Source organism: Onychostoma macrolepis, chromosome 05, assembly GCF_012432095.1.
Source record: "Onychostoma macrolepis isolate SWU-2019 chromosome 05, ASM1243209v1, whole genome shotgun sequence".
NCBI lineage: Eukaryota > Metazoa > Chordata > Actinopteri > Cypriniformes > Cyprinidae > Onychostoma > Onychostoma macrolepis.
In genome coordinates, this window is record NC_081159.1 from 22,741,539 (window position 1) to 22,765,197 (window position 23,659).

At 36.7% G+C, this 23,659-nt stretch overlaps 1 protein-coding gene across 6 annotated transcripts in view; it reads right to left on the reverse strand.

Annotated features, from left to right (window-relative positions):
* Positions 1–23,659, reverse strand: part of trpm3 (transient receptor potential cation channel, subfamily M, member 3) — a 146,146-nt gene that overhangs the window by 4,731 nt on the left and 117,756 nt on the right. For 4 of the 6 annotated variants that reach the window (XM_058774986.1, XM_058774987.1, XM_058774984.1 and 1 more), the window contains 15 exons: positions 21,960–22,060; positions 21,568–21,702; positions 19,492–19,542; positions 14,145–14,285; positions 12,733–12,762; positions 11,912–12,204; positions 11,305–11,533; positions 9,862–10,065; positions 7,074–7,214; positions 5,238–5,366; positions 4,562–4,813; positions 4,269–4,443; positions 998–1,148; positions 525–718; positions 17–149 (listed from right to left, as the gene is read on the reverse strand). In XM_058774986.1, the coding sequence (XP_058630969.1) occupies positions 17–149; positions 525–718; positions 998–1,148; positions 4,269–4,443; positions 4,562–4,813; positions 5,238–5,366; positions 7,074–7,214; positions 9,862–10,065; positions 11,305–11,533; positions 11,912–12,204; positions 12,733–12,762; positions 14,145–14,285; positions 19,492–19,542; positions 21,568–21,702; positions 21,960–22,060 (2,359 nt within the window). Of the gene's footprint in view, positions 1–16; positions 150–524; positions 719–997; positions 1,149–2,301; positions 2,410–4,268; positions 4,444–4,561; positions 4,814–5,237; positions 5,367–7,073; positions 7,215–9,861; positions 10,066–11,304; positions 11,534–11,911; positions 12,205–12,732; positions 12,763–14,144; positions 14,286–14,515; positions 14,552–19,491; positions 19,543–21,567; positions 21,703–21,959; positions 22,061–23,659 lie in introns of all 6 variants that reach the window. The other 2 variants (XM_058774990.1, XM_058774988.1) reach the window with 2 other exon arrangements.

Sequence of the window (23,659 nt, forward strand, 5' to 3'; positions counted from 1 at the left end):
TTTGAAATGTTTTAACCTTTCAGATGTTACACGTATTCTCTCATCATTGGAAGAATTGAAGCGGTCATCTTTCTCTCTGAAATACTCCTCCACGCACTGCTCTTCAAAGTCATGTACCTTCTTCAGTTCATCTTCAGTAATGAAGAGCTCTGTAGGGGGAAAGTTTTTTTATCAGTCACTTTTTTTGTAACATACCAGTGAAGTCCAAGTGTTTTCTGCTTAATTTAACTTTTCTTTTTATTTTAAAATGTGTAAACCGTTAAACCATTTTCATACCTAATTAATATGCAGTACGCATGCTGTTGTTGTTGTTATTATTATTCGGCACAAAAGTTAATGATTTCGAACAGAGATGTCTCACTATTACAAAATAATCATGTTTTGCAAAAGATGGTATCAAAGAGAATCTTTAAGTCGACATGAGTTGGTTTCACTCTCATTAGCTGTATGATCTGAGAAAACAAAATGACTCCTGCTGTCATTTTGAGGCTTTCAGTATATTGCAACAGCATTTTATCACTCACTCAGCCCATAGTCCCGCTCATCCTCATCATGTTTTCTCCAGCGACAGCAAAGGTGTTTGAGGACCATAGTTATGTGGCTGAAAATGATGAGAGGAGGAGGAAGGACAGGACGTTCATGGAAGGTCATGATCAGCTGGTACCTCTGGAACTTCCACACCTGGTTGGAGATGGACTTCACTTCAAAGAATGTGTTACTGTGAAAATAAAAGACAATATTAGCAACACACAAGATTTTTAAAGTCATCTCAGCCTCAAAAGGTGTGCTCATAGACCGCCCACAGTCCGTTCGCTGACTATCTGATGCATAGTGTAAACAAATCTGCAAAGCACTGGAAACAACTGCAAACTTAATTATGCCTTTAGTCAAAAGGCTGGTATTTGTAAGTAATAAGTAATATTTAAAAGATTTGTGGTCACCTTATTTGTCCATTGTTTAGAAAACCACTTACAATATAAATATTAATTCAACTTACTTAAAGACAGCAATGAGCAAATTAACCAGAAGGATGTTGGCCACCAGCAAGTAGCAGGCCATGATGGCAGGAACAATCCAAGCTCCGGTTTTGCAGGGTGGGAGAGGCACGATGACTCCTTCCTCTGTGGTGATGTTCTGGCCACATGGAGCTGTTAAAATAACCATACAACTGAGTGTTTCCAAAATTTAAATGAACAAACAACTAGCAATTACGGTCACAATCTCTCACTCGCTCTCTGACACATGCGCAAAAAAACCCAAAATCAAAGAACCAGTCAAAAGTGGGTTGTGGATAAAAACTGAATGGAAAGACTATATGCACCAAGTTGTGGAATTCAAATATATTAAAAATATATTCCATATGTAAAATTGCATCCCCAATATATTTAAACATATGCAATGTTTAAAATATATTGATATTGAATGTACAGCAGTCTTTTTGATGGTTGCTTGTAGCGCAGGTTAGAATGTATTGACAATACATCATATGTTTTTTCCAAATGGGATGGTTCAGTTGCTGTAGCTTTCAAGGAGAGGAAAGTCAGTCAGGTTCATATTAATTTACATATTTGTGAGTACATTTACTAGTTTCAGAATTTAAAATCACACTCAGAAGCCCAAAGTGAGAGAACTGAAGTAACATCTTAAATCCGCAATTATTCTTAATTTTTTATTTTTTAAATTCCAAATTTATTCTGCTAAAAACTCTTGACAACTGAACCACGTGAAAAAACTTTCATATTGATGAAAGGAGGCAAATGCATCGCTGTTAAAGGATGTACAGCGGACATATGAGATGGTCTTTCCATAAACATTGAGCATTTGGATCTTATTTGAGGACACGCAAATGGGCACGGATGCTCATGCTTTATTAGATATGCATAACACGTAATATCAAGCCAGTAGGTTTTCCACCGGTAAGTTCAGTTTACATTGTGAAATGAGAAGGAAATTACACTGATTGTGAAGTACCACCAGAGTCATGGGACGTCAGTCAGTGCTAGCTGGCTGTGGGAGATTCATGATGGTGACTTTAGCGTTATCCAAGTTCCCAGTTTCCATGATAGGGTTTTTGTTGTTTGTTTTTTAAACTGCAAATGGGACCTTGACACTTTAGCTGGCATAGCACCTTGAACATTTGCCCCACCACGGAAACCTGGCCATTAGCCTTGCAGTGCCGTGCAGGGGTGTCACACACTCAATGACCACCAGGGGGCGGAGATGAGGTGATGATATGACCGTGAAAGTATAATGGTTCTGTAACTGAGGTAAATCTAGCAGAATTTATATATTGGAAATTGCCTATATGGGATGGACCACTGTTACGCCCAGTTCCTTGAGTGCGAAAGTAATTTTCGACCAGCCAGAGTTTGTCATTCACTTTGTGCTGTAGCTTCCTACTATTCACATCTGAAACAAAGAACGAAAGCGTTATTTCAGCTCTCTTATCTTTGGGCCATCCATCTCTCAGCACACACAAACAAGCAATCGACAGTACGCAGACAACAAGCAAACACACTACTTAATGAGAAAAAACAAAGACACGCTTAAACAAACTCTACAGCATACACTTCATACACAAGTCTTCGTGGCTGATGCACTGCATTACTATGACTGTACTGATTTATTCCAGGCAACAAGATGTAATTATCAGAAATCTGACAAGAGAAAATAACATTACTTCTTCGAAACCTGATGGGTTACAGGGTAATATACAAGTCAAACATCTTTATTATTCATAATAACCTAGAAGTAGGTAGAATCATTCATTCTGATCATAATTGCCACTATGAAATAGGCTCACCCTTTGTATGTATCTTTTTGACTGTCATCTGATTGTCTTTTATTCAGTCTGAGTGAACTAAACGGTTATGATGCATAGTTCAAATCATATTTCAAATTTTCAACTATATATTAAATATTTTACTTGTTCAAAAGTTTGGGGTGAGTAAGATTTATATATTTTTGAAAGCAATTAATGTATTTATTCAGCAAGGAGAAAAGCAGAAAATTATATTTCAAATAAATGCTACTGTATCATCAAAGAATAGTGAAAAAAACGTATCATGGTTTTCACAAAATATTAAGCATTAATATTAATATAATGTTAAAAACATTGATAATATTGCTTAATTAAGCATTATTATCAGTGGTTTCAACATTGTTCATAAAAAGTAATGTTTCTTGATCACCAAATCAGCATATTAATAAAGGATCATGTGACACTGAAGACTGGAGTAATGGCTGGAAGATTTGGCTTTGACATAACATCAATAAATTACATTTTAAAATATAGTAAAATAAAAAAACATTGTGATAATATTTCACAAAAATACTGTTTTACTGCATTTTTGACTAGGTAAATGCAGAACATCAAAAACATCAAAACATCTAATTGAAACTAGTATCAAAAATGACATCAGAAGTACATTATACATCCAAGGGAAATCTTACTCCAATGCTACTTTACATGATTTTCAATTTTGTGCTCTAACACAATTATTCTCAACTGTGGGGGTCCACAGCAAACTTCTACGAGGGCTGCAAAATTAACATTTTTATATAATTAGTTTTAATATTAAAATACATTAACACAAAACACGATGTCATATTCCTGTCTTTACTGAACAAAAAAGTTAACATTCATTCAGGCAATTTTCATTGTGCACCCACAGAATCATTAAAAACAAAATCAAAAGTTAAGAGCATAGGGCTAAACATGGTTCAGTTAGAGCTCAGTTTCATCTTCAGCCCTGGGCATGAATAATACAACCAGATTCAATTCTACTATCATTATGCTTTGATATAATATCCCAAATTCTAAAAGGTAAATGTCTCATCAAAATATACTGTCAATTTTTTAAATGAAATATTGTATGTTAGGAGTGTTTTTCTCATTCAGTCTGTTGCTGATGCTTCTCCATCTGCAGTCTTACAATGAACACATAAGACCATTTTGAAACATCAGCATTGATCCATATCATCCTGTAATGACAATATAAGTGCAGCCATTTACAGAATATGAGACCATTTAAGAGCACACACACACAAGCACAACTATACGTCCCAAAATTGTTTCAGCTGTTAAATGTGAAGCTTTCATAATATCTTTGGGAACTTTTATGCTATCAGAGAACAGCATTTGTTCATACAAGCTGACCAGTAATGAGACGTAAAGTCTGGGGTGCTGTGCTTGAGTGTGAAATCGAGTATACCCAAAATGCCCATGCCGGTACGCAAGGTAAATGTTAGTAATAAGCCAGCCTTACGGTCGATTTGGTCAGCAAACACCTCTCCGTAGATCATCCAGTACGGCATGAAGAAGATGTTGCGTGCCAGCATCCAGGACGGGTCCTCATTGGGATTGAGGATAGCCTGCCGCGCCACTCCGAAACTCATCAGCACCACCAACATGATGATCACAAAATACATCATGTCAATCATCTACGTTCACCCCGAAGAAGGTGAAAAGGAAGGGAATAAGACAGATCAAGAGCATTAGAAACCATTTTATCCATAAGACATTTTGCAATTATTAAAGCGCTCCATCAGTCTCCCGCACCATCTTGCCGATCATCATGACGTATGGACCCAGGTATTTGTTCACTCCAAAGATGTCAAGCAGTCTTATGTACCAATAGATGATATTGACACAGTAAATGACCCTCCCGTAGCTCATCAGGGGCGGGTCTTGCAGGCGAAGCACCATCCCGATGGAGAAGATGAGGATGGCCATGAGGTCAGTGATGTTCCAGTACTCCTGCAACCACACTTTCACCTTCTGCAGGAGCTTCCCTGGCTCTGACATGAGGATCTGAGAGACAGAAGAAGTCAAAGCCTTCGTGTTGGGCAAATGACCTTTTCAAAATGGTTAACCAAAAATAGAGTAAAAACAATAATGTTCTGAAATCACTGTTTTCTATTTGAATATTTTTTTTAAATGCAGTTGACAATGGTGATATTTCAAGATGGATATATTTGGCAAATGAACCTTTCAAAACATAACTCCACAAAGCAGAAGTATTTGCATTTACTGATTTCCACAAGAGGGCAGTAATAGACTGTATATATATATACAGTAGTTCACATTTTGGAGTTTCTAACTGAATAGCAGCTGTGTAGTTATATGTAAATTTAATTATTAGAAATTGCTTATGAATAATAATTAACCTTTTCCCGCATTTCAGGGATCGAAGGAAACAATTTTCTTTGCTAACTGAGTTTTAATGAAGTCTCACCTCTCTCATCTTCTCGATGCCATTGGTGAAAATGTAGGCAATAACAATCCACTCCTGAGGAGAGGGCCACAGGTCCATCTTCACCAGAACAATATAGTTGAAGAGCATCAAGTATCCTACATAAGCCAACTGTGGGAAGACACAGCATCATGATTAGGGGGGAAAAAACACTTTGGTCCGTTTCAGCTCAAACAAGTGAAGAAGTGAAACAGTGAGAACACATCATCATTCCGACTGTGATTATTTAAGTTTTACTTACACCAAGGTTATTATACTTCTGAATTTTAGAATTTTTAATTCTATTTCTATTTAATTTTCAATGTACTACTGTTCAAAAGTTTGGGTTCAGTAAATCAGCATATTCAAATGATTTCTGAAGGACACTGAAGACTGAAGCAATAACTGCTGCAGATTCAGCGTTGCTATCACATTTTAAATTGTAAAAATATTACACAATATTACTGTTTTCAATGTATTTTTGATCCAATAAAAGCAGCCTTTGTAAGCATAAGACATTTCTTTCAAAAACATTCAAAAATCTTACCAACCCCAAAACCTTTGAATGGTATTGAATCTTAGTTTACTGTTCAATAAATCATATTAGTTTTCACTCTATCATCGTTAGGTTTTGTATAGTTTAAATTTTTCAATTTCTAGTTTCAGTACCTTAAGTATTAATATTTTTCTTCCAGTTTTAATGTTTTTGGGCTACCACAGTTAATGTGCTTACTGGTATTATTTATAAATGTTTAACAGCATTCAATTTCTTAACACAGTCTAGCAGTATTGCCATCTGGTAACATGTTCATGTTTAATGCAGGCAGGTTGTAAAGGTATACCCCCGGTTTCACAGACAAGGCTTAAGCCTAATCCTAGACTAAAATGTAAGTCTGAGCCGTTTCAACTGAAAGAAACTTGCACCGACTGATCTTAAAATATATCAGTGCCTTTGTTTTGTCTCAAGATGCACACCAGTAATGTTTTTTTCTATGTACGTTTATAAAAGTTACTTAAATGTCCTAATTGAACTATGGCCTAATCCTGGCTTAGTCTAAGCCCTGTCTGTGAAACCGGGCCTTTAAGTTATATAATATACCATGTATCAGACACTAAAACTAAAATTAATTATTGGTAATTTTTTTATTTATTTTAGTTTCAGTCATGAAAGTGTATGAGTTTAGTTGAGTTTTAGTGTTTTCCAGTTAGAATTTGATTCAATTTTATATTAATAATATAACTTTTTTTTCTTTCCCAATTTACACATGCATGTTGTCTTTCAAAATCTGTCACGAAAACACTGATCCGAGGTTTAAGGACTTAAGGTTTTAAGGATCCAAGGACTCTTTCTTTCTTTGCAACATTTTTTTTTTTTTGGTGAAAACGGTAGAAAGATTGACACACTCTCACCAGCAGAGAACAGAAATACTGTTCAGTGTAAACACTACAACGATGGGAGAGAGAGAGTAAGAGCAACGAGAGAAAAAAGAACGAGTAAGTAATGAAGACACACAGCACACGGAGCAGAATTTTTCATCTTTAGGAGCCTGGAGATTTGTCAGATTCATGGCCTATATTTAAAACATAGATGAGGCTAAATATATAAAAAATAATCTCTGTTTTGATCTCTACATGCTTGCATTTGAACATTTTCCCCCCTGGACTTGATATGGAATCTATTGATATGGATTTCTTTGCAAGTGAAAGATTTCAGAGGACATTTCTCTGAAGAATTCACACACAAGGTATTTTGAAGTTTGTATAGATTTGATATGCTAAACACATTGAACAATACTGTATGCCTTTTTATACTAAATAAGGGCACAGCTAGGGCTTTACCGTGTGAAACCAGAACTTGACGATAGGGGCGTTGTAAAACTCGTAAATTTTGCGACCCACTGGAATCAGTCGATGACGGTTCTGAACCTCTTCCACCCGTTTCTTACGCGACGCTTCTGAACTGACGTTTCCCAGCATAGCCTGGGAAAAGTACAGAGGATAGAAAGAGGAGAAAGATAGAAAGCATTACTTTTACACACCATTTACATAGTGTGACTTCTCACCCAGAATTGCATGCAGCTGTTTTAAACACTGCAAAGCAATATTGAGCGCAGAGGAAGGTGAGATATTCACTATGAACTGGGCATTGATGATTCTGCTGGGAATGGTCATGTGGAAAAAGAGAAAGAGAGAGTGTGTGCCATAGAGAGAGAGGAAGAAAGAAAAGAGGAATGAAAATGCCCAGTGTCATGGGTTATTTGCACACATCCTTAATCCAAGAGTGGGGAGCTTATCCCGTAAATGGAAAAATATGGTGCACTCTTGGACATCATGGCAGAATTGTATTGCAACAACTTTTCTGCTGTCGAAGCTATTTGGTTGAGCTACAGTCTTACAGACTACACACTGTCAATCTAAATGCAATGAAAACAGTTTATTACACAGCTTATGTTATACACAGGAAGATCTCATTTTGACACAGGCGTTTCAATGTTGCATCAGAGAAAAATTATTGCAATTACAGTGCACTTTCCGGAAGAGCATTCAGATAAATTGCAATACAATTGTCATCTTGTGTTGTAACCTCACATATCTACAGTATATTCATAGTGAAGTGAGGGGCAAAGCTTCAGTTTTTGGAACCGTGTTGTATAAGATCAGGTCAACCCAGTCACGTTTTGGAAAATGTAGTCCTTCTCAGTTGTTTTGACTTAGTAACTCTTGGACTACATTTTTAAACTAGTATCTTGGGCTGACCTGTTTCTTTAGAGCAGTAGTTCTCAAACTGTAAAGGATTCCAAGTGGTCCACAAGTTGGCTGATTTAAAAAAACAAAAACAAAAAAAACACAACTAAATAAATAACAATGTAACTGACAGAAAGCACCAACATTGAATTAACTGACTGATTAACAACCTAAAAACAATTAATTACTGTAACTGCCATTTTAAACTGATCTTTTTGTAGTCTTTAATAATGTAACGTATATACTGTACACTACTGTTCAGAAGATTTTTAAATATTTTTTGAATAAAATCTTTTATGCTCATCAAGGCTGCATTTATTTGATTTAAAATACAGTAAAAATGGTAATTTTAAAGTAACTGTTTTCTATTTTAATATATTGTACAACACTTCAAATCAACACTTATAATGCATTAAACTGATCAAACAATGCTGATATTTAAATGTCACAAATGACTAATCTAATTTAATATGACTTCTTTATTATTCAAACTCTCTGTTTGTCCTGTGCAGCACTGAGAGCTTATGCATTCTAGTTGTCAGTTTATGAGATATTTATAAGACTGCACCGGTATAACACCAGTCTGTTTTTCTGAAACTCTGATGTACTCCTCATCTTGTTCATCTGGGCCATCCACATCTCTCTGTGTTGTTTAGTCAGTGTACAGAACAGCCTTCATCTCTGAAAAGAACAACAGACTGGTGTGTTTCTAGAAAGACATTTTTGAGTTTGGCTATTTTAAAATTGAAATTTGACTTCAATGTGTACAGTGACAAGCAAGAAATGCAAGTGCACTCAATACTTTATCAACTGAAAAAAGAGACTACCATTTAAACACTTCATTAAGCAGCACAATCATTTTAGACTGTACTATTAATAAGAAAAGTTTTTCCATTATCAAAATTTTTTTTTGTAAATGGAGTAATAGCTGAAAACAAGGATTTGCAGTTGCAGGTAACATTTTTATTTTAAAATATATAAAAAATAAACAATTTCAAACAACTGTAATATTTATGATATTTATGATTGTACCTTGATCAAATAAATGTTACCGTTCATTGGTGAACACACAAAAAAGTTTGTAATATAGTAGTGTAATTGTTCAGTCTAACTTCTTTTAACTAAAAATAGCAGTATGGGTAATTTCAACAAAATAACAAAATTATGGATCTGTAAAATTGAGACAATTTCAAGATAAAGGGTAAAAGTTAAGGCTAATTTGTACACTGGTTGTTGTTTTCCCCCATATCTGGGGCTGTTTAAGTGGTCCACCACCTGAAACAGTTCAAGAGCCACCGCTTTAGAGCAACACTTGATAGTTCACAATGGAAGATTGAACAACAGTATCCGTGCAGTTTTATTGTAAAAGAAAGAAGGCACTACTGGTTCAACTTAAAAGTGAAGGCTGTCGTCATGGAGATGTCAGATCAAGGCTGCTAACATAATGCAAAACAAGCCTTCAACATGCACAATGGTGTCGTAGATGCGTGAATGATAAAAACACAGGCAGCATTCAGTCACAGTACCGTACTTCAGACGAGACCCTCGCTAAAAGAAAAGAAACAGAGACGAGACAAGGACAGAGGCAGACGGAGACACGCTACAACTCCACAACCACGCGTCTTCGCTTTGACAACGAGGAACGAAAAAAAAGGGTGTAGGGTGGGGAAGTCAGAAAAACGGCAAGGTTGGTACGGATCTCTAAGAAGAGGAACCACGGACTTGAGGAACAACAACAAAATAAAGCCGGAAGCATATTTGAAGGCCAAATTGGGGGCAGGACTTTCACAGAGCAGAGCAGATGTGCCTAAATGTGTGTGTACGTGTGTGTATGTGCGTTAGACTACAAGCTAAGAAACGAGGCTAAGGTGGATGCTCTCACCACGGAGTTGTACTGCGTCTCACAGTAAGATCTTACTGTGAACTCCATGTCTTCCTCCTCTTTCTCCTTAGCTTGTTTCTCAGGTTCATCCACATCCTTCTCCTGCAGGTAGGTGTCCTGATCCTGAGGCATATACGACATCTCGTCCTTATTTTTAAACTCAAGACTCAATATGGAGGGGGGCAGAAGAAGGCCTAAGATAACCTGGTGGACGAAACAAACAAACACAGAGCGTAAGAGAAAACCCCACTGTTACTTTCCATTATTTAGTACTCAGTAGACCAGTTCCTGCAGTCACACAACGCTTGTGGTGATGAAATATCTCATTCTTTTTCTTGATACAATAGCACCTGTGAGACATGAAACACCAATATCACCACTGAGGTCTGAAGCAAAGGCAGAAATAATTCATGCAGAAAGCAAGAGAAACGCAAGAAGAAGCCCTGCGCAGCTTGTTTTTAGGGACTGATATACAGTATACAGCATACTGTTTGTCTGACAATGTGTCTAAAGGTTGAAGCTTTGACTGTTCATATGTAAAAGTTTGGGGTCGGCTGCATTTATTTGCTCAAACATACAGTAAAAACAGGAATATTATTACAGTTTAAAATAACTGTTTTCTATTTTAAAATGTTTTAAAAGGTAATTTATTCCTGTGAATTTTCAACAGCCATTATTCCTGATTTTTTAAATCTGTGCTGATTTGGCGTTCAAGAAACATTTCTTATTATATCACAGTTGAAAACATTTGATCAAGAGCTGCAACAAGAACAACACTGTATATTCTTCTTAACAGGTACAGGATGGTTTCAGAGAATTTTGATGGACTAGTCTAAGACGATCCTATCAATTTTGTCTTTTCACATCCTGAAGCAGCAGTAAGCCAACTGTCCTTTTCTAAAGTCCCATGTTCCATTAGTCAGTTCACTTTGTGGGTCCATATTTTTCTACCATAGTATACGCCACCATTTCCCATTTGTGTGCTGTTTTCTGGAACAAATTTGCCCAGATTTGGATACTGCCTTCATTAAAAACAAGGTATTTTTCCATAACTTTGTGAATTTCATTTCTGTACATAGCCAACCAGTTTAATTTGCACATCTCGTGACAACAAACATTCCTGTCATTTTGGTGTCTCTTGAGTAATAATGATAATTAGGCTAGTGATTAAGAAATTTATTAGAGTGCTGAAACAGCAGTTGCTGGTGTCATATTGATGAGGATTTGGTAAATACAATACAAATGGCAGATTCAGCTATGAAAAGACTCACTTTGGCAGGCAGTTTCACCAAATATATGCCAAATATATACGGTATGCTGAATATATCCCATATTTTATATAACAAAACATATGAACTCAGAGTAAGCTCTCTTCAATGACTGATATTACTGTGTGTAAATCAATGAGACTACGATCTCAGCCATCTTTCTGCTGAATCTGACCTTTAGGCCAGAGTTCTTGCGCATACGCAGACGTCCCATCCACATGTCAGTGAGAAGCATCTGGCTACAGGTGTGGGCGATGAAGTCCCTGTGCTTGGCAGCCACTGCCAGCTGCAGACAGGTGGCATTACTCCAGTTCTTCAGCTCGTAGGTTAACAGCTTCATGGCCATCTGTTCATCCTGCTTATACGACTGATCGAGCAGCTCAACAGCCAGCTGACCAAACTCCCTTATGGATAAAAAAAAAAGATGGAATTTTGCCACAATTGTGCCACAGACACATTTATATGCACATAAACACACAAGCTCACCTCTACACACACAAAAAAACAACAGCTTGTTTTCGGTGTAGAAGCAGAATAAGCTAGTCTCAAACATAATTACTAAAAGAAAATTCACATTAGGCTTTCATGAGAAGTCTTTGTGGTCAGTCACTGGGCCTTTGATGGCATGCCAGTTTGGCACATAACAGATGGTCTCCCCAAACTCCCCGACCCAAGAGTTTTACACTCAACAGCAACGGGAACAGGACATGCAGGTGAAATCCTCATCCAAATGCTCATCACTGAGGTAACTAGGTCATCATAACACATCTTTACATTCATACCTGGAGTTTTGATTGAGCTCCTGTGAAATGTCATCTACCATGTCGTTCTCTGATGCTTCGTGGGCCATTGCCTTACAGAGCTTACAGGCCACCAGAGCTTTAGCCATGGCCTCCTCGCCATGCTGCCAGAAGAACAGGGCCATCTTCTGCCGCTTCATCAGCACTGCCCAAACCATCAGCTCATGGAAAGGGAAAGGGAAGTGATTGATTTCTGGGTCATCCAGGTCAATGTCTACTTCCTCCTCTCGCTTCCTTGTGGTCTTCTGACGTCCTCGCCTAATGGGCATGTCATCCTGTATGATAGAGTAATTAATTTTTTTTTCCATTTAATAATAATAACCACCACTGAGAATGTAAATTACTTTATTGCCCTGGTTTGCTCTATTCAGCAGTATTTATTGATTAAATAAATAACAGTAACAACATTATTATTATTAATTTATTTGTTACAAATATAATTATTGCATTAATCTATCTAGTTATTAAATATTATATATACTTATTATTATAAATGTATATTAATATTAAAATAGCAAAATAGGACAACAAATTACCTATAATTGGTATCCTGAATCTGGTTATTAATAGTAAGAGGACCATTAAACACAAATTTAAGGTAATGGTAGGTAGTTATAGTATTTAAATTGGTTTTGTGAAAACCTCTGAACATGCAATACAAGGAGCATTTCCATTGTGAACCTTCATTACTTGAATCTAAACCTCTAAATCAAAGGAGAGCTTAAAGAAAGCGTTTCAATGGAACTCAGTGGGGATTTTATTGGAAAGCAGTGGGATACATGAAATTAAGAAATAAATCTCACCTCCATTCCAAGCAGCTTCAGGGCTTTTGGCTACAAAACACACAAAAACAAAAACACACAGGACAAAAATAACAAGACAAGTTAGATTTGATTTATGCATTTTCCAAATCGTTTCACCATCCTTCTGGTACACATGTAAAAATATGGCATGTTTAATGAGTAGATAGGATTCTTCATGCTATGCAATGATAAATTTAGAGCATCTCTCTGGTGGCACCGCAGATGTCTGATCTATTTCAAGCCTATATGGCGGCATATGTAGAACAATGTATGTGCGTATGTGCATGTGAGATAAAATGTACTCACAATATTGAAGTGCATGAATAGATTCATGTATACACACTCTCAGATGCACATCATGTACTAGCAATCTACTATTACAGATAAAATGCTCCTGTGGCATTGGCGTGATGGAGCAGCAATGTTTAATGTCCTCACACGCTCTGAAATCCGTTTTGTGACAGAGGGTCGAGATTTGTGATTTACAGTAGATGCCTGAGCCTTCAGAGGTGTTTAAAATGTCTGAGAAAATTAGATATCATCCAGGTGTCAGTGGCTTGAGAATTTGTCTTGACTCCTGTTTATTCTGCACTGCTGAAGTGCCACTGCACAGAATATCTAGTTTGTGTTATATGCCATCTCTATGTGGCAACTCTGATGGGAAATACTTTTTTTCCAGGTGGGTCATACTGATAAAAAAAAAAAAAAAGAAGAAGAAGAGCAAAACACATTACAAACTTCCTTTGGAAAAATGTTTTAATTTATGGGAAACTGAGGGAATAATCTGCAAGTATAAAAAAAGCAAGTACAAGATTTTTATTGCATTTAGAAGTACATTTTTCTGGGTCATCACCCAACTGCAAACACGTTTTATTGGAACATTAAAATAATACTAATAAAAAAATACAAGATTATCATATTATTCAGAATATTTTGAAAATCTTTTAATAGGCCTTTTACGAGAATAAAATCATAAAGGTTTTGAGAATAAAAGACATAACATTGGCAAAAGTTAAAATTAGTTTTTTAAAAAAGTTTTTTTACTTAAATTGTTTTAGCTTTATTCATGGAATACTATGCATTTAATCTCCTAATTTTATGACTACTTTATTCTCTTAACATTCCAAAATCATTCTTAAAATGTTATGACTATATTCTAGTAACATGACTATTATAGTCATTCTGTGCTGATTTGGCGTCAAGAAACATTTCTTATTATCAATCATCACAGTTGAAAACAGCTGTGCTGCTTAATTTTTTCCCTACTTTTTAGAAAATAGAAAGAACAAACAGCATTTTTATGAAAGAATATTTTTGGAATGTAAGCATCTACTGTTACTTTTGATCTATCCTTGCTAAATAAGTTTGTTTTTTTTTTTTCAAAGCAAAGCATTTTTTGTTTCACAACATACTCTTTTGGGTCCAAAAAGGTTGTGATAGAGGGTCCGAAATCTCTTCCTGGTGTAATTGCAGCGATAGGCTCCGCCCATGAGGTATTCAATTACCAATCCGATGTCAATCAGGCTGATGCGGTAGTCAGGGGGCAGGTTACCCTGAAGACAAAAAGGTTACTCATGGCAACACTGTACTTGTGCCAACAGTTCTGGCTATGACAATATAAACAAACAAACAAACAAACAAACAAACAAACAAACAAACAGTAAGGTCAGAAATGACCCAAGTGCTCAACTACATACACACCCATACGTTCTCACTCCACAAACACACCGACATATTGCTTTTAGAAGGAATCAAGATAATTGAAGAAGATTGTCTGATTCACCTTGAGGTAGATCCAACTGAACCCTGGATATTCTTGCTTGGAAAGAACACACAAGGTCAGTGAGACAGAATCATATTAAAGGGACAGAAATCCCATTGAGACCAAGCAAGTCTAGAATCAGGGTTTGGTGCCATATTGAACTGATCGTAAAAAAACAATGAGCCTCTCTATAAAAAACAAAAACAACAGGGAGTAAGAGCGTAGGAGAGAGAAAGGAGAAGAATAGAGTCCAATAATGGACAGGACAAAGAAAGAGCGGGAGGAAGTGATGAGAAACGATGCCTCAGTTGCTAATTTAATGATTTGACTCATCTTTACGTTTATGCCAATATTAGTGAGCTTTTCTAATTAGAGAATCCTTATCAGGGTGCTGAAATTTTGATTGTAAGACTTAACAACATGAAGTGAACACGAAGACCTAAGATTCCTCCTTTCATTAGATCTACGGGCCAAATCCCTTTTAGCAAAATTACATCCCACATCCTGCCTTCAGACTATGATAACTAGGCTCTGCTCTGGTTCTGTAATTACCAATGCAGAGCGACCACAGATCTTCTAAGCTGGGCTAATTACTTCAACCTCAGCAAATGCCACAAAATGCTTCAACTGGCTGATCAGAATCACAGGTGAAGCTGCATTCCATTTGTGCAAGAAATGCTGTACTAGAATCAGTTGATGTGACACCCACTTTAACATCATGTTAATCTCCAGGGACACAGAGAAGATTTGTGCCTTTAAAGTACAAAAAAGTCTTTCTTGGACAAAGACAAGGCTAGACCAAAAACCTCACGGTGTACCAGTCTTTTACAAGTCGAAACTGCAGTTCATGCACAAATGTCATTACATAAAGACTGCGAAAATCACCAGAGTGCATAAAGAAGGCAACTGCATGGCCCATTATGCCTTGAAAATGCACTTAGGAATAGTAGGCTAATTAAGAAAAACGAACTACACACGAGTGCACTAAGAAGCAACAAACCCATTGTTCTGACTGTTATAGTCTGAAAATCACTGAAACAAGCAAGAGAGGACACAGACAGAAAAAAAGCAACTAATTGGCCAAGTCTCTCTGTCGGGCTAAGAAGAAAGAAAGACACCTTTGCTAAATGTGCAACAGAAATCTACACTCTTAAAAGTGCTGGGTTATTTCTGTAAACACATAGTTGGGTTTTTCATGCTGGGTCAGATGGACTGCAATAGGTTCTTTCACCACTGAACACCTGGGTTGGGTTATTTTGACCCAACTGGTTTGTTTATTTTTCCTCTTCATCGAATTTTCTGGATTCTTCACTCATCTCGTCTTCAGATGGTCAAGCAACTCGCAGTAAGCAGGATTATAAGGTAAATTAATATGATGATATGATTATTTACCTCTATTTTTAATAAACTGTGGTAAGAGCACACTGATTTCATGGTTAATGTGATATTTGATCTGTCACTGTGCGGGTTAAAGTTAGCGTTACTCTGTGAATGAAGTAGCCGCCTACATTTTTTTGTTGACAAAAAAGGCCTCAACAATCTCTTTATAGTTATATAAAAGTTATGTGTATATATATATATATATATATGTGTGTGTGTGTGTGTGTGTGTGTGTGTAAAGTTGTATATACTTATTTTAACGTCTCATGCAAAAGGTATGAACTATCGTTAGTTCAGAAATACAGGGTTAAGTTCAGTTAACTTACTGTCTGTGTAACGTTTCTGTATGGCTTTGTAATGTTTTGTCAGAATTAGGTCATTTCGTCCTAAAATTGATCTTTTAAGGTTAATGTCTGTGACGTGCCGAATCCAACAATAACTTCCATTTTCGCGCTCTTTTTTCCTCAGGTAACGTTAGCTGCATAGCTACCCTTAACGTTAAACCACGACATTACTGGTATGTAATATTATTCTTAAATGGTATTATTATTTTTAAATATTGTTACTTAAATGTAATGTTGTCTTAGCTACAGTATGTAAAGTTAGACTTAATCTCTCATGGTGTATGAGGTCCCTTTACACTTCCTCTGTTTTAGTGAATGCTTATGTTGCTTTAATCAGGACAAGAGGTTTATCCAGGTTAACAGTAAGTTAGAGAGGCCATGTAAAGTGTTCTTTATGTTACTGTTAGAAATAATAGTTTGTATTTGAGATTGATGAATAATAGGCAGATCACTGGATTTCCAGGCTGGCATACTATATGGTTTTGCTAGCTTTTAACCCAGTTTTTCATCCTTATTTTACAGAATCTGTTTTGCCTCCCAAAAAAAATTTAGAAATGGTGGATTCGCAGCAATGGGTCTACAAGCATCCCAGAAATCTTGAAGGAGTTCCCCAGGCTTCTAGGAAAACTTGGCATGGTAAGAAATTATTTTGATTTTATGGTTTCGTTTACAGAAATTTGAAATGGTTAAATTGTTAGTGGGATTGTGCAGATAGACGATAGTATAGTGTATTGACGATAGATAGTCAGAACGTCACTAACATCTACATATTCCTAATAAATTACATTATGTTTGTCTCAGGAAGTCATTAATGTAGGTTGACTAAGTCACACTTCAGCCATGCCATTGTCACATGGTCTGCCTGTATCATTTGTTTCTGATCCAATCTATTTAAATCCAATCCAATCTGATCCAAGCTATTTAAAGGAATGAAGACATTTTCACAGGAAAAGTGTTTCAATGTGTCGTTTTGATTGTGAGGTCAGTTTCACAGTTTGCACTGTATTATTCTTATGGTTTAGAGATGCTAAAAGGGAGAGTTCTTTCAAAGTCCTGCCCACTCTGCTTCCCCAATCAATATACAAGAACGGAGGAAAGGTCTTCAGACCCACAACCAGAATCCTGGAAGTCATTCATTTGACGTACAACCTGTAAGTTTCTTTTTACTTTTTCTACTCTATACACAGTACTGTGCAAAAGTTTTAGGCCACTAGTATTTTCACCAGTTAAAAAATGGTTTTAAGTCAGTTATTTCTGTCTTTTGCTGTAGTGTGTCAGTAGGAAATATCAGTTTACATTTCCAAACATTCATTTTGCCATTAATTGTAATAATCCAGTGAATGTCTGACAACAGCCAGTGCTCCACACAGATCTGATCTGATCTGATCATCATCCAGTCTTGTCTGATGCTTCAAGAAACCTACCTGCAAAGCTACAGTACTGTTAAAAGTTTTAGACACTTGTGAAAAAATGCTGTAAAATGAGGATGCTGTCAAAAAATAATGTCATAAATAAATTTCCTTTATCAATTAACTTCTATTAACTAAATTAAATCAACATTTGGTGTGTGAGCATCCTTTGCATTTAAAGCAGCTTTTGCCCTCAGTGCACTCATGCATAGTTTTTCAGGAAGCTTTACAGGGAGCTTTCTTGAAGCATTTTGGAAATGTTGCCACAGTTCTTCTGGATTTAGTCTGTCTCAGCTTGTTCTGTTTCTTCATATCATTCCAGACAGACTGGATGATGATCAGATCAGATCAGATCAGATCTCTGTGTGGAGCACTGGCTGTTTTCAGACTCTTTGTGCAAACAAAAATCTCACTGGATTATTACAATTAATGGCAAAATGAATGTTTGGAAATGTAAACTGATATTTCCTACAGACACATTACAGCAAAAGACAGAAATAACTGACTTAAACATTTTTTTATTTTAGCTGGCTAAAATACAAGTGGCCTAAAACTTTTGCACAGTACTGTATATATATATTGGGGGCTTTAAATACCCCATAATTTATGCCATGTTGGTTGGATGAAATTTAGGTAGACAACCAAATCAGTAACACAATAAATATTTAGTTTGAGCAACTTTTACCAGACCCAGTTCACAGGAAAACCCTGATGGTTTGGCTGATTTCCATAAAATACACTTAAACATTATTTATTTAAGTCAACTTAAATGTTACAACTTGTAAAAATGTAAGTTATGTTGCAAGACTAAGTGTCGTGTAATTAACAGGTGGGGACCAACATGGTGATGCATTCCTGCACATTTTGTGCCTTGGTGACGAGACAACGACATCCCACACCTTCGCCATTGTTTCGGGCCATGCCATTGAAACGGACTTGTTGCTTGAGGCTGTTTATCTTTTTCTAGTCATTTTTTGTGCTTGATGTTAGCTATACTAACATCTTCTTTCCAGGGAATTTCTCCAGCATGCAGTATATCATATTGATGGACATGAGTCTTCATGTGTGAAGTATTTGAGGGTAACAGTTTTTTCTGGCCACTTGTAACGTTTTAATTTTTTGTCACATGTGTAGGTCTCTTTGTTTGGCTTAATTTTAATGGCACAATGTTTGGACTGATTCTCATGTGGCAATAATCAATTTCATAGTGTTATGATGCTGCAATGTTGACAAAGAATAGGAATCTACAGTACCTAGTTTACAAAGTTTTGTGTTTTAAAGAAACTGATCTACAAAAAACGTTGTTTTATTTGTGTCTGTAGGGGTTGGATGTAATGTGTAACAGTAGCACCTATTCAAAAAGAAAAAAGAAAAAAGAAATGTGAAAACTCATTAAATTGATATTTACAGTTGCATTTTTTTGTGTTGTGTAATTGTATTACAGAAAAATAATAATTTTACATTCCTTTGTGATTATTTATTATTATTGGTAATATTGGTAAATATAAAGGTAGCAAGGCAATGAGACAACAAATAACCCAATGTTTGGTTAATGTTTAACCCAGCAACACAGTTAACCTGACCCACTGGTTGGGTTAAATAAACAACCCAGCATTCTGGGTCAAATGGTTAAACCCAGCACCTGGGTCAAAACAACCCAGCGCGTGTTCTGTCCCATAGTTACCCAGCGGCTGGGTTAAGGTTTGGTTATTTTTTAACCCAGCCTTTTTAGAGTGTAAGAATAATCTACCACTTACACTCACATTCTGACATCCACTCACTCACACACATGCATACAGACAGACAAACACACACACACACACACACACACACACACTCAGCTGCATGCACAGTGAGTTCTTACCTTTTTCACATCTCTGACAAGGTGGTACAAAGTGTTGGATGGACCATGCCTCTATTTAAGACAAACAGAAACAAATATAACCTTTAACAATCAGTTATATCGAACCACAAATAATACACTCTAAAACAAAATTGTGCTATATAGCACTAAAAGTGGTTCTTGGTTTGTAATCATAGGGGAACCACTTTTGGTCCTATATAGCACCATATCTTTAAAGGTGCTTAACAGGTTCTTTGTACGGCAGTGGTGCTATATAGCACCTTAATCACCCCAAAGAACCGGTGAAGAACTGCTGAAGAACCACTGAAGCACCAAGATTTGGTGCTATACAGTGCCAAAAGTGGTTCCCCTATGATTACGAGCCAAAGAACCACTTTTAGTGCTATATAGCACCATTTTTTTTAGAGTGTACTTAAAAAGCCATGTTTCACAGACATGGCTTAAGGCTAGTCCCAGACTAAAATGCATGTTTGAGCTGTCTCAACTGAAAATATCTTGCTCTGACCTATCTTAAAATATGTCAGTTCCATTGTTCTGTCTCAAGATGCACACATGTAACGTTTTCTTCTAAGGCATTTTTATAAAAGCTGCTTAAAGGGGTCATCGGATGCCCATTTTGCACAAGTTGATATGACACCTTTTTTACCCTGTCAAAATCAGCTCTGTTTTCAGCAAGCTGTTTTTTAGTCCATGTAGCTTTAAATGCTAATAAGCTCTGCTGACCCCGTCCCTCTCTTCCGTGGGGTGAGGAGCAGTACTGTTTACTTTAGCCGCGAAATTGGCTAACTAGTACATTATTAGGAAAGGCGATTTGCAAAGATTCATAAAAAACCCTTATACTCACTTCTGTAGGTGAGGCTGGATGACGAATGATTCGCGCGAACATAGATGCATTTAGGCAGGTTGGGGATTGGCGCATTCACATTAAAGTGAAAGTAACGGTAATCCTCTGAGTCTTCAGCGGCTCAGATGTCGGGAGTAACTGACGACTTCTATATTCATTATTACATCCAACAACAAAGCACCTCAATCGCTTAATCTGAGACATCTTGTCTTCCCCTGCACCGGAGTCGACACAATGGCGGTCAGACTGTTTACAGCTCACTCAGTTCACTCAGCTCACTCAGGGCGGGTCTAAGGTAAGATGGCATTTGTCAATCAACTATCGTGGGAGCGGCCTGTGCAGAACTACGTCATTCTGACAGGAACCTCAGAGCAGCCTGATTTGAGAAGGGGGATTTTAAAATAAAAAAAAAAAAAAACATTGGGTGGATTTTTATAATTATAGGATGGATGTGTACACACACTTCCAACACACATTTATGTTCAAACAACTTGAAAAGTGAATTTTGCATCCGATGACCCCTTTAAATATCTTAATTTAACTAAGGCCTAGTCCTGGCTGAAGCTAAACCCTGTTTGTGAAACCAGGCCTAAATTTTTGGTCTTAAACCAGTTTACCATATGTACCATATAAACTTTTTTTTTTTTCAGTGCATATGCCTATTTTTTCACTATAGGTCATTATATATATTTATAATAAATACATACGTACATACATATAAATACATACACATACATATAACATTCAAAAGTTTGGTAAGATTTTTAAGATGTTTTTGAAAGTTGTGTCTTATACTCAGCAAGGTTCCATTTATTTGATCAAAAATACAGTAATACTGTGAAATATTATCACAATTTAAAATAACTGTTTTCTATTTTAAATTGTTATTTATTCCTGTGATTGCAAAGTCACATTACTGCAGTCTGCAGTCCCACATGATGAAATAAATCATTCTAATATGCTATTTTGATGTAAATAAAAAATATTCCTTATTATTATCAATGTTGAAAGTAGTGCTGTGTAATATTTTTGTGGAAACTGTGATTTATTTATTTATTTTATTTACTTTGATGAATAAAACATTTTTATTTGATTTTTTACACTTTTGAATGGTAGTGTATATATGGGGAAACAGATAGTACAGTGAGATCCAAAAGTCTGAGACCACACTGAAAAACTTAGATTTCAGTAATAGATTTAAAATCTCTTTCAAATCTGACATAGCTACATACCGTATTATAGAGCTCTTCGAGTCTGGACAGCGTCAGGAAGCGGTGCATGCTCACTCCATTCTCAATCAACAGCTTCACAAAGTCCACTCTGTCTAGCACCAGTGCATCCAGCATAGACTGCTCTAGAGAGCCCACCTAACCACACATAAACAAAGCTTACAGGTCCAGAACCCACACAATCGGCACACAATAAAACAGACATACAGGTGCACAGCAATGAATCAGTTTCATGAATTTTAATCTGGTTGAAATGCAGCCCACCATCATTAGCATCTACTGTGTATAATTAGAGTCAGAGTCACACAGAAGTGCTTCTCGTCCCCTCTGTAATCAATATTTCTGTATCTATATCTAAATGAATTACAGAGCTGGAGTGAGTGGATATTGCCTACAGGCCACTGCTGTCCATAAATGAAGATCTGGCTTCGAGCGATGTCAACTCTGTTCCAGGCCAACGCTAGGCTCAGTTGATCTGGAGCTGATGCATTGGCCCCTGGACAGACAAGCAAAAGGGCACATAATTAAGGTTAGTTCATTTGCTTTAACAAAACCATCTTAAAAAGCCCTGGGGAATATGTTAACGAGAGCATATACAATGATGGATGCGGTGTGTAACTAAATGCCTATTAAACATTACTAATTTTACAGTCTGATGTCTTCAAAATCATTTGCATGCTTAAACCCCCTCAACTCCCATTGATTTACAAGCGCCTCTCAAAGTGGAGAATCCTAAGGAATCTCCGGCTCTCACATCATTACAATGCAAAGCGTTATGCCTGTTTAAAAAGCTGATTCTAGAGATAAATCACAGAGGAAAGCACTCTCCAGGGTCTCTAGTACTTTGCTCCGCTGCAGCTTCAAGCTAATAAACCTTCCCCCTGAGCAGCAGGACATTTGTCTTTACTTATTCTGGCCTGGTGCTTCTACATTTACTTTTATGAGGGTAATCTTTCCAGACACAGTCTATTAAATAGACACCTCCGTGGCTTGTCTAGGTGTCGCCATGTATTAAACCATATTTGCATAATCTCAGTTAAGTGCTCAAAAATAACCAGCCCGACTCCGTTTATGGGCAGTTAAACCTAAAATATGGACATGGAGGTCTGTAATACTCAGAAATGGCCATGTGGGGCACCTGATGTATTTAGTTACTATATTGATGCCATATGAAACAAGTCCTCAGCAACAGGAAGGCACTGTATCAGCAAAGACTGGTCACATAATCATGTATAATTAAGTCTCTGAGGATGAGCTTTAATTGCTGTTTTCTGTTGCTTTGAACTCTAGCAGAGGTTAGCTTTATGCTCTCGCTTTAATTTCACACTACATCATAATAAATCCTGACACTTTCTGTATTTTTCAGATATTCACAAGTGTGTTCAATGAAAAAATGCATGGATAAGACTGAGCTACCGCTACTACTATAAAAGCGTGATATAATATTCCATGTTTCCAGTGAGCAATCAAATGATTCTCTTAGTTTGCCACACAGACATTTAAGATAACAACAAGCATGCATTTTAAAATACATGCAAGCATTAGTGATATAAATATGGCCTAAATTAATCAAAAATACAACACAAATATCCATTTTTGACTATATAGCAACTGATATACATCCCTTATACATTCTTTATGGAAAAAGAAGAGAGCTAGGAACTGTATGAGTAAATCATTCTTTAGATGCACTGCACAGTACTATGAATTATGCAAGAGCCATGCTGCTGGCTTTCAGAGCAACTCATGGAGCTCTTGAAGAAAAGGACTCACTGGAATCCCATCTTTTGATATGGATTTAAAAGTGGGTCTTTAGAAGCACCGCCAATAGAGCTTGCACTTTACTCACTCCTTTCAGTGTTAAATGTTAACCTGACAATTGCAGCCACTAAAAAGTTGGTGGACGGTAAAATGGAAGTTAGTGTGTGATCAGAAACATCTCTGTTCTGTGATGCAAGCGATTGATGAAAGACATAACATTATAAGTGAGACGGGGAATAGTACTTCGAATTTTATGAATGTTTTGACAGACAGAACCTGGAGGACACTTCTGTGAATCACTTGAAAACTCACATAAAGATGTTTGAGATAGCCC